This window comes from Lepus europaeus, chromosome 14 (genome assembly GCF_033115175.1).
Source record: "Lepus europaeus isolate LE1 chromosome 14, mLepTim1.pri, whole genome shotgun sequence".
Taxonomy (NCBI): Eukaryota; Metazoa; Chordata; class Mammalia; order Lagomorpha; family Leporidae; genus Lepus; species Lepus europaeus.
Window position 1 is genome coordinate 76,127,052 of NC_084840.1, and position 12,036 is coordinate 76,139,087.

At 45.7% G+C, this 12,036-nt stretch overlaps 1 protein-coding gene across 1 annotated transcript in view; it reads left to right on the forward strand.

Moving 5' to 3' along the window:
* The first annotated feature begins 259 nt into the window (after positions 1-259).
* The window catches only part of LOC133773884 (interleukin-2 receptor subunit alpha-like), a 45,491-nt gene continuing 33,714 nt past the window's right edge, over positions 260-12,036 (forward strand). Inside the window, exon 1 of the mRNA XM_062211432.1 lies at positions 260-311. Coding sequence (XP_062067416.1) covers positions 290-311 — 22 coding nt within the window. The 5' untranslated portion in view covers positions 260-289. The remainder of the gene's footprint in view (positions 312-12,036) is intronic.

Genomic DNA, 12,036 nt, shown 5'->3' on the forward strand with positions numbered 1-12,036 from the left:
CATACACTTCCTATATTTGAGATCAGAGACCAGAGTGCTAGGCACAATTTCCTGGCTGAACACACCAGTCTAATACTCACAGGGTACGACTCCTGTCTCGGAGACTGGTTGGAACGGCAAAGATGACAGCCCTGGCGGGTTGATCTTTTCATCCCATATCCTCCCAGCATAATGCAGTAAAGAGGCTGACGGACAACCCAGTATCCTGCAACGAGACGGCCTCAAGCTGATTCCCAGCGCCAGGAAGATGGGGCCACGCTTGCTGCTCTGGGGATTAGTCACGTTCATCATGGTGCCTGGCTTCAGGACAGGTAAGGTCTGGGTGCCCTCTGAGACTTGGGAAGGCCATTGGACATCACCTCCCCCGGACGTAGAACCAGAGGGGACCCTAAGTAGAAAGTTCCCAGAGGGGTTGACCCTTGGGTTCTACAGCTGGTGTATGATTCCCTGGGGCCTTCCTTTACGCCTCGGGGGTCACCAGTCTGTAAAGAGAGCTTGGAATGGGGTTAGGCTCTCCTGTCACTCACAGTCCTTGACAGCTGATTCTGGGAACTATAGGATGGCATGATGTCTGGATGTCAACAGGACACTGATGGACAGATTCCTTAAGAAGTTCTCTCTCATATCCCAATGAAGTCGATTTTCCACTGCAAGCCCCTACCCCCCAATCCCAGCAGTAAGATAACACCAAAAAGTTATTTGGAATCTCGATTGGCCTGAGGCATAAGTAACTTGTATATGGAACACTGGGATCATATAAGAGCTCAGAAAAGTTTACCTTCAAGAACATGTACTGTGCTTTGATTGCTTCTGGAAATTATACGTAGGAAGCTCCTTAAAACTGCAACTTAATAGAAATGTTAAAAAATTAACATACTTATGTCCAGACCATTGCTTTTTCCTAGGCTCCTATGAAAATGTACATTGTACATGTGAGCTCATATATATATATATATAATATATATACACATATATGCAAATTTTGATTCATCCTGGGTTTTCTCAAAGACTATTATAAAATAGAAATTAAAAAACCACTAACTCATACCTCAAACCACCTTTCCTAATTGAGTGTAAATTCTCAAATAGCATCTTCCCTTGCTAAACCAGAAAGACAGATATGAAAGTGTAACGTCTTTTTTCTGAAAGTCTACAATTTCATATCACTAGTTTCAATCAATCTAATGCTAAGTGACTATCAAAATGTGTTAAGAAGTGAAACATGATCGTGCATAGGAAGAGCTTGTTTCCTTGTTTTGGTGAGTGGCCAATTTGTGGCATGCTATGGGTTGCCTCAGGCATAGGAACTTCTCTGCTTTGGATTTAAAGTGGACATGATTTTAGGAAGGTTTACAGAATAATTTCTGCCTCAATAGGGATGTTGTCAAATCAATCCAAGCCACGGCAGCAAAATCTACACAATTGATCTTGCCCTATCTTTGGGAAACACATTTCAGGCAGTCTTGGAGCTGTTACTAGCCACTGGTGACTCCTCTGAGGATCTGAGCAGTTTCATTGGCAATGAGCCCAGTGGAGTATCGTGCAGACTCTTTCTCTCAGTTCTCTAGAAATCCATCCAACACTACCTCTCAAGCCCCTTTTCAACACTGCTAAACATACAAAGTCCTGGCCCTTAGGAGATTGATGGCCTATGTGGTAAGATCTACAGGAGAGTGAAGGCTATCAGAGAAGGCTTCATGGAAGTGGCAGCCAAACAGAGCCTGAAGGGGCTGGCACATGTCCACAAGGGCATCAGGGAACAGCACGTGCTCTGCTGTATAAGCTCCCTGGACAAGGATGTGGAGAAGCGGGAAGTAAGGCTGGAAAAGCAGAACTGGGTCGAATGAATGATCCAAGGTCTTAGATAGCAGGCCAAGACTTTTAAACCTCACGTCATAGCCAATAAAGAATTAATAGAAAAAAATTTTAAATTACTCTTTATAGAAAACCTTTTATGTGCCAGGCATGTAAGTCATTTATTTTTTTAAGACTTAGTTATTTATTTGAAAGGGAGAGTGACAGAGAAGGCGAGAAAAAGAGAGAGGGAGATTTTCCATCTCATGGTTCACTCTGTTAATGGCCCCAACAGCCAGTGTTGGCCAGGCTGAAGCCAGGAGCCAAGAACTTCACCCAGGTCTCTCACGTGGGTGGTAGGGGCACAAGCACTTGGGCCATCCTCTGCTGCCTTCCCAGGCACATTAACAAAGAGCTGGATCAGCAAAGCAGCTGAGACTTGAACTGGACTCTCATATGGAATGCCTCCATCACAAGTTGTGGCTTAACCCACTGCACCACAGTGCCACCCCTAATTCTTACTTTAATTTTCATAACCACTTTGCTTGTGGATGTCATTAGCCCCTAGATAAAGAAGTACCTTAAACACAAAACCTCAGAGGCTGAGGCAGTGCCAGGTCTCAAACCGGCTTCCCTAGGTTGTTCTCTTTCCTTTCACTGCAAACAGGGTCAAAGCTTTTTGGAGATGACTCTAGCATAGATTAGAGAGTGATCAGGTACAGGGAGACCGGTCATGAGACTCTGAAATTGTTTGATCCAGAGATAAATGAGAACTCAAAGGCTGAAGCAAAAGAAATGGATTGAGTTTCTGGAATGAACAGAGGGGCTCAGGGCAAAAATAACCTCACTCAGGCTTTTTCCTCCTAGAGGAATCTGGTCTTCAAAGCTATTCCTCTTTTAATTTCTCAGGTGTGAGAGCTCTAATGAAGTCAAGCAGACTGTCAACAGATGCAATTTCTAGCTGATTCATAAGGGAGATTTTCATTCTGAAAATTTCCAAAGCCACCATTTAGAATCGTGATGGAGTATGGGGGAGGTATTAGTCAATCTGGGTGTTTTTAGTCGCTATATTACTGGGTCCTGGGATGTGGTTAAAAAGAGAATTCTCCTGATGTTGCCAGCACAGCGTGTTATTAAAGGCATCTTTCAGAGAACTGTGGAAATTCTGATCACTAACATGTCCCCGACCATCTTTCTTTCATTCTAGGAATTCTGTGATCAAAGCTTCATCTCCTAGACATTAAAAAAAAGTGCAGAAAGTGATATGTTTGTCTAATTATCCCTTCTTGTAAAGACTCCTGCTCACCCTGGAATTTCCCATCTTGACCTTCGTCATTCAAACACAAAATGTTTAACTCTTCACAGTTAAGCCTTTACATAAAGCCTTGCTTTAGGAAGTATCACTACTCTTACCTTGCGCATCTTCAAGATAGCCTTTGGAATTCAGGGCTTTGGTAAGCAAAGAGCATATTGCATAAAGCAGCTGCTGTTCTCTATAAAGTGGTGTGCTTTTACTAGTCTGATGTAGCACCCGTGCATATGCTCCAGCTCAGACTTCAGAGCTGATAAAAGAATTGACTTTATCATTCTGTCCAAAGAGAACTGACGGTGGTGAAGAATGGCTAATGTGCTCTACGACTGGCCACCACCCCGTCCACCTCAGAAGTGTTCTCAGACTTTTTTGTTGTTGTTGCTGTTGTTGTTCTTAAAGCCTCTGGTATTCTGGATAATTCTGTGCAATTTCCTGTTGCCATAATCCTTATAACATAGCAATAGACATCAGTAAGGCAGGTGATCGTTCAATATAGTGGCCATTCGAGTTAATTTCCTGCTCCCTTCATTGTTCAATGTGCAGTAGAAACTTTATAAATAATTTCCACAGAAAGTGGGACATGTCACCTGCAGTCAGTGGGAAATATAATTAGGAAGAAAATGAACTTTTCAGGAACCCAAAAGTGGACAAAGGTATCTCCTAGTGACATTGTTGGAGAACCAAAGAGGAACCATGGAAAAGGACACAGTGTCTGACAAACTTCTGTCCATAAAATGAAGAGATTGAAATTTCTGACCATAAAATGAGGTCTTGGAACTCCCATTTCTATCACTCTATGTCAAGAAATCTGAAAAGGAAATAAAATAAATTCTGCTTCCTAGGTACTTTCAAACTGGGGTACTTTGGGTTGGAAAACTTTCCCAACTGAAGACAGACCCATCAGGGTCAGGCTTGAGAGAACTCTGTCATCAGACAAAAGGCTGACATCTCATTGTAGGTAATTTCCAGCTCTGAACAGGTACTCTCCTGCACTTGAGGGTGGCCCACTCACTGCTTCTGCAATTTCTGTGGTTGTAGGTGTCAGGGCAAAAGCACCACTAATCGGTGATGAGGCCTTCTGCTGTTTGCTTGTAGAGGGAGTTTTTGCCTTCTGACAATATCCTTGTTCTTCATAGGAGAGGTTTTACATACACAGGGACCTGTTTCTCTTCTCTTTATTCCAGGTCATTCCTTGTGAGAAAACAAAAGACGATCTAAATTCAAACATTTGCTTCCAAAAAACTGTTATCCCTTCATCCCGGAAAGTGTTCAGATAGAGGCTGGATCAGAATCCAGGACCCTTAAATTTCAGTCCAGTATTCCCTGCACATCTTCACGGTGATGCTCAGTGATATTCCTTTATCTATCCACTCATGCACTGGTATTAGAAGGGTGAAAAATGTTACAATCCTTGTTCTCAAACTACTCATCATTTAACAACAGAGATGTAACATCTGCTGGGCAATTTCTGTCTTGCAAACTGCCAAGAAGAAGCCAGCAGTAGCTGCCAATGAGTCAACATCATCAATGAGTCCCCCAACATGGTTTCAAGTAAGTCACTCATTTAGGGGAAAACAATAATATAATAATCTCTTGGATTTTTAGGTATTTTCCACTCTTAGGTTACTCAGATAGTGTCTGGCCAGTTGATTGATTTTAAGGTTTCCCTGGGATTAGCCTCCATCAAGAGAATACAAGTTACACTGGGAAAAGTCTTAGTACAATGGTTCCCAACACCAGTTGCACATAGAAGGTACATCGAAAGATTAATGCATTAAATGATGATGTCAAGACCAATGAAGAATTAGCTAGCGAACTGGTGCCACGGCTCACTTGGCTAATTCTCCACCTGCAGCGTTGGCACCCTGGGTTCTAGTCCCGGTTGGGGTGCTGGACTCTGTCCCGGTTGCTCCTCTTCCAGTCCTGCTCTCTGCTGTGGCCCGGGAAGGCAGTGGAGGATGGCCCAACTGCTTGGGCCCTGCACCAGCATGGGAGACCAGGAGGAAGCACTTGGCTCCTGGCTTCGGATTGGCTCAGTGCACCGGCCGTAGTGGCCATTTGGGGGGTGAACCAACGGAAGGAAGAGCTTTCTCTCCATCTCTCTCTCTCTCACTGTCTAACTCTGTCTGTCAAAAAAAAAAAAAAAAAAAGAATTAGCTAGCCTCTCTGGGGGAATAGAGCAAGCCATAACAATATTTTGTCTAAGTGCCTCAAATGATTTAAGATGCAGTTAGGACTGAAGTCTATCACGTTAGAGATAGAATAGATTCCCACTGTTGGTCTGATTCCATCATTTCATTTCTATGCACTATGAATAGTTTCCTGGAGAAGTACTTCTCAAACTTGAATTATGTACAAATCACTTATGGGTCTTGTTATAAAGCAGATTCAGATTCAAGAGATCTGAGATTCTGGTTCAAACATGGGGTCTGTGTTGCTGGTGCACAGATTGCATTTTGAATAGCTAGACTATCATGTGAGAGAAGGAACATATGTTACTTCTTTTGTTTTTTATAAAGATTTATCTATTTGAAAGGCAGAGTTTCAGAGAGAGGGAGAGAGTAGGGGAGGGTGAGAGAGGGAGAAAAAGAAGAGAGAGAAGGGGGAGGGGGGAGAGAGAGAAAGAGAGAGAGAGAGAGAGAGAGAGAGAGAGAGAGAGGAAGAGAGAGAGAAAGAGATCTTGTATCTGCTGGTTTATGCCCCAAATGGCCACAAGGGCTGGGCCTGGGCCAGGCCGAAGTCAGGAGCCAGGGAGTTAGTTCATCCTGGTCTCCCACACACTTGGGCCATCTTCTGCTGCCTTCCCAAGTGCATTAATAGAGAGCTGGGTTGGAAGTGGAGCCTTCTGGACTAGAACCGGTGCTCTGATATTGGATGCTGGCATTGCAGACAGCAGCTTAACCTACTGTACTTCAATACTGGCCCCAATATATGTTACTTCTATCCTCACAGAACTCGAAATTAAAGAGGGAAAACCGGGACTGGTGCTGTGGTGTAGTAGGTTAAGCCCCCACTTGTGGTGCCGGAATCCCATGGGGGTGCCATTTCATGTGCCAGCTGCTCTTCTTCCGACCCAGCTCTCTGGTGAGGCCTAGGAATTCTGATCTAGCCTCTATCTGAATGCTTTCCAGGATGAAGGGATGCAGGGAAAGAACAAATGTGGACGACTGGACTGGCGGCAATGGGGTCGCCTTTCCCAAGAGAAGAAACAGCCACAGTGTCATTGAAGAATAAAAAGAATAAAAAGTTAAAAAGAGGCCGTGGCTTCCTTTATCTTAATGTAATAGACGGATCTCAGGGCCACAGTGAGAGAGAAAGAACAGATTGATCTAAATTGTTTTATATTGAGCTATATTCTGCCGCTGTTAAGATTTTCCAAGGGGATTTCAAAACTCCGTGGAAAAAATGAAATTAGAAGATAAGTTTATTTTGACGAAAAGATTTTGAGATGTACGCATGGTTTTTTTGATGATACACATGTGGAAGGTGGCCCAAGTGCTTGGGCCCCTGCACCCACATGGAAGACCTGGAAGAAGCTCCTGGCTTCAGATCGGCCTAGGCTCAGCTGTTGTAGCCATTTGGGGAGTGAACCAGAGGATGGAAGACCTTCCCCTCTGTCTCTCCTTCTCTCTGTCTTTAATTCTCTCTCTCTCACATAAATAAATAAATGAGTTTTTTTTTTAAGAAAAACCAAGATGATTAAGATAAATATTGATCGAACATTTCAAAAGATATTCAGCAAAGCTAGTGAATGCCCCCAAGGAACTGGAATAAGGAAGCAGCATGCTCCCTGGAGAGTTAGGGAAAGCTTTGTAGAGATGGTGGCCTTGGGGCGGATTGGCTCTGCTTGGTGCTTCTGAATATCTGCAGGGGTTGGCAGGATGGCATTTTGTAATGAGAGCACTAAAACTGTGCACTTGGTATTCCTTCATCTATTCTTTCCTGCATTAGGATTTACAGGGATGAGTAGCAAACTGGACACTGAGGAGTTTGCCAGGACAACTAAATCAATGAGTCAGATTGCATTCCTATATGTGAGTCTATGCATTTTCCTGGTGTGTGCGTTGAGCAAAAAGGGTCTCAAAATGGCTAGTGATTTTCTGACATGAATGAGTACTTCCGCTCAAAAAGAATCTGAGTGTTCTTCACCTCTAGATGTCCCTGGTCTCTGGTGACTTCTTTGACTTGATGAGTTGCTAATCAGCACCACCAGTCCCCTGGAGAATAGTTAGAGAGGTCCTGGGTCTTATTCCCCTATATCTAAGTTTTTCCCCAACTCAGCCCCTGCCACCTGCGTTCTACAAGGCCAGAGTCCCAAGCCGTCTGTCCTGGCAGCGCACTTCTACACTCCTCTCCCCCACCACACCATTCCTAGGACTTTTGACCTGCAGTTTATGCCAGCACCAGGCATCCTGCCTACAGAAGATTTCAGGCAGCAGAAGTGTGGGTGGCATGGGCCAGGGTTGACCAGGAGGTCATTGTGCTGAAAGGAAGATGAATGGAAGCAGGGGAAGGGGCGAGATACTGATCACGAGTGTTCACATCCTGTGGCACCAAGTCGGCCTGCCCTGTGTAGACTGTGTGGTCAGATGTGCTGGGCTAGCCTGCCTTCTCCCCTTGTCCAAGGCCCCCCTCCAATGATGGATGCAGGGAAAGAACAAATGCGGACGACTGGACTGGCAACAATGGAGTCACTTTTCCCAAGAGAAGACACAGCCAAAGTGTCTTTAAAGAATAAAAAGGAAGTTAAAAAGAGGCCGTGGCTTCCGTTACCTTAATGAAATAGATCTCAGGGCCACAGCGAGAGAGAAAGGACAGATTGATCTAAATTGTTCTATATTGAGCTATATTCTGCCATTGTTAAGTTGTGCCAAGGGGACTTCAAAACTTTGTGGAAAAATTAAATTAGAAGATAAGTTTATTTTGATGAAAAGATTTTGAAATGTATGCATGTTTTTTGATGATACACATGTTCATGATTATTTTAAAGACTTTTATGCATAGATGTCAAAATTATCCTGCATCAAAATGTATCTTTAATTCCATTCTGCACAGACTTTTTGAAATACCCTTGTATATTACAGCATGGCATTAATCTAGTGAATTCTGAGAACGAGGTAGGTCCTATCTTTAACCCCATCATACACATGCAAACTGAGGTTCACTAAGGTCAAGTGGGTTGCCCCGTGTACCACAAATAGAAAAGAGCTAGGATGTGAGCCAGAAAACCTAATTCTAAAGCCTGCACTCTGTACTGCTGTTCTAGACTGCTGGTCAAAGGTAGGTGTTCCATGTCAACACAAGTTCCTTTTTACTTTTTTAGAAATTGAGATACATAGGCCATGAAACATGTCCTGCTGTTCTTGCAGCTCGGCATCAACTAAGAGTTCCTGTGGCTGCCGAACCAGAATCTCTGATGCTGGGTAGCAGCTCTGCAGTCTCCTCCCACAGAGGGGCTGGCCTCTCACAGGATCTCTTAGGGCCCAGCTGGCCCTTGGAGTCTCGGCTCCCAAGATTGTGGTCCTCACCCGTAGTCCTCCTTCCACCTACAAGGAGCAGCTTGGGGTGCCTTCCTTGCAACTGACTGCTTTAAAGAAAAGCATCTCACTGAAGTCTGCCAGCAGCCCACAAAACAGGAAATTCTGAGCAGCCTGGGCCATGAGTCACCACACCGTGTTCAGGAATTGCCATTTCTGCTCACGGAATCACCCACTCTTTTCTGTTTGGGACCAAAATAGATCCTCCTTCAGAAGCCGGCTGCTTTGTGCGCCCTTAGTAACAAAGAGCAGAGGAAGGATAGGTGTGTTTCTCCGAGGCGTGGTGCTGGGAGTTACTGCTCCCGTGAAGCTTTACAGGATGAAAACATGGCTGCCGCAGGAGATGCGACCCAGGGGCTGTGGGGCAGGTACAGAGGGAAGTGCTAGTGCCACTGAGGGCAATCTCCTGCTCCTGGTAGGACTGCCAGTTCTCCCTGGCTCATGCTTCCATTCATTCGTTCAGGAACTGTTAACTGAGCAGCTGAGGGCATGATGCCCGACATGGGGTTGAAGATACAGAGATGAATAAAACCCAGCCCGTGGGCCTCCACAACCAGCCTCTGGTAGGAGAGAAATACATCGCCCCAGATGGCGACACCATGCCAGCTAGGTTCTGAGATTCAAGTTTAAAGGAAACCAATGAAGCACAGTCAGGTGTTCCCTCCAGCAAGCCCTTGCAGCTCCTAAGTAGCTGTCTGTTGTGTGCGTTAACAATCGGCACAGAGAAGAGCATCGAGGACATTGTGTTTAAATACTAACAATTATTCAGCTCAAATGCTAGTGATTTTTTTAAAGATTTATTCATTTATTTGAAAGTCAGAGTTATACATAGAGAGGAGAGGAAGAGAGAGAGAGAGAGAGAAAAAGAGAGAGAGAGAGAGAGAGAGAGAGAGAGAGAGATATCAGTCTTCCATCAGTTGGTTCACTCCAGGAGCTTCTTCCAGGACTCTTACGTGGGTGCAGGGGCCCAAGGACTTGGGCCATCTTCTACTGCTTTCCCAGGCCATAGCAGAGAGCTGGGTCAGAAGTGGAGCAGCCGGGACTAGAACCAGGGCCCATATGGGATGCCAGCATTGCAGGCTGCGGCTTTACTGGCTAAGCCACAGCACCAGCCCCAACTGATTTTGAATTTAGAATAAATTAAATGGGATTGCTGTTTTGTTTTAGCTCTGGAGATTCCTTTACAGAGAAATGGGAACACTTCAGATGGGAGCGTTCAAATTCCTTTAACAACACACTCTGTGATTGCTCCCACAACCCCCCGGTGACTTACAATTATCATTTATAGACAGCTCTGATTGATTGCTACACTGCCCAACAGCATGCAACCCACTCTGTAATCCTAAAGCCAATGACAGAACCTCAAAAGTCCAGTTTAGGGGCTGGCGTCATGGCGTAGAAAGTTAATCCTCCACCTGCAGCGCCAGCATCCCATATGGGCGCCAGTTCTAGTCCCGGCTGCTCCACTTCCACTGCAGCTCTTTACTGTGGCCTGGGAAAGCAGTAGAAGATGGCCCAAGTCCCTGGGCCCCTGCACCCACGTGGGAGACCAGGAAGAGGTACCTGGTACCTGGCTTCGGATCGGGGCAGCTCCGACTATTGCGGACATTTAGGGAGTGAACCAACGGAAGGAAGACCTTTCTTTCTGTCTCTCCATCTCACTTTCTGTAACTCTAACTCTCAAATAAAATAAAATCTTTTTTAAAAAAAGTCCGGTTTACGTTATTATGCTTTTAAAAGCAAAATAGTGGTGTTTCTTTAAATAAATGTGTGTGTGCGTTTTCATGAAATGAACCATTTTAGGGAACTGGCCCATCTCTTCCAAGACAGAGCTGTTTATCACGTTACTAAGTGATCATTTCTCAAAGTTTTGTTTGAACTCCCCACAGACTAAGTTGACGTCAACCTGTTCCTGCCGCAGGGCTCTGAGAGTTTCCCGGGAGTTTTGGGGATGGTGACTTGACCCCAAGCTGTGTGCGTGACACTTGGCCAGTTGTGGGTAGGCTGTCGTGGGCGTCCCCAGCTACTGAGGAGCCTGCGCCCCAGCTGAGTGCCGGTGTGGTATCTGCTTCCGGCCCTTGCGGTAGTAACACCTCTGTTGAGAACCTGATTTAGAACAGAAAGAACCTTTGTGAAGTGAACACTCCTTATTTTAAGTGGAAAGCAAAACAAACAATTACCACCTCCAACCCCCCATAAAAAAAAGCCTTTTTAGAATACAAGGGCAGTTTCTTTGGACATCCTGGTGACACCCAGGCAGCACTGGCTGCTCAGTTGTCAAGCCGTTTGTTTCACTTCTGGCTTTCGCAGCCTCTCTTTGCCAGACCATCACTTTCACTTTCTCCCTCCCAGAGTTTCTCAAGTTCCGCTTCTCTGGCTCCATTTGCAATGGCAGGTGCAGTGGATCTGCATGCCTGGTCCCCCCCAGGGCATCCAGCTGGCACCACCCTCATGCCCTGCGATCACAGGTCCAGGGCTACACGCTCTGTCTCTCACTCACGGAATTCTCATGACCACCCCAGGAGAGGAGTGTCATTATCACCATTCCCGTTTGACAGATGAGGAAACTGAGGCTGCTCTCGCTCTGTACACAGGAAGCAACATGTCACCCATGTCACGGGCTGCTTGGGCAAGTCTTCAGTCTCCTAATCTAAGTCACTCTTGGATCCATCCCCAAATCAATCACTCCTGCAAGCAACTTTCAGGGTGATCTCTGGCCAGAGTTGCACTCATTGCCCACTGCCCATTTCCTCTGCTGGGCATGCCATATTCTTTCCAAGCTGCCCTGTCCCTCTATGTCCTTGGCAGTTAGTGCACCCCAACAAGCATATCTCCTCCTCTGCTTACTATGAAACATCCTAACTTGTGACTTCAGAGCTTGATTTCTAGGGGCAATGTCCCTTCTTTCTGAGGACACCTGGAATCTGTCACCTCTCATGTGCCTACTGGAATTCCTCCCAGCCAGGAAGCACTTGGCGAGAGGGGAAAGGCCTCATGACTTTGGGAGTCTGACAGGCTTGAATTCAAATCCTAGCTGGAACCTGAGAAGTCCCACTTTCCTTTACGAAAACCTCAGCATGCCACTTGGTGCAGGCAGTCGCCAGGCCATGGGGATGGGAGGGCTACGGTGTGGGAAGCACTGTGTAAAGAAATGGCAAGAGAACCTGGGGGTGCAGATGAAGGCTGAAGGAGGGTGCAGAGGCTTCTTAAAGAAGGAAGACAACTATCAGGAGGCCCTGCAGGGCAAGCGGGGCTTAGGGAGGTAGGAACTAGTTGTTGAGCACTGCAGGAAAGTGATTGACAATTCTGCGCACTGGACTGCACCAAGGGATGCCCAGCTGGTCTGTGAGAGTGTCTCCAGAAGAGACGGGCATTTGAATTGAATACACAGGA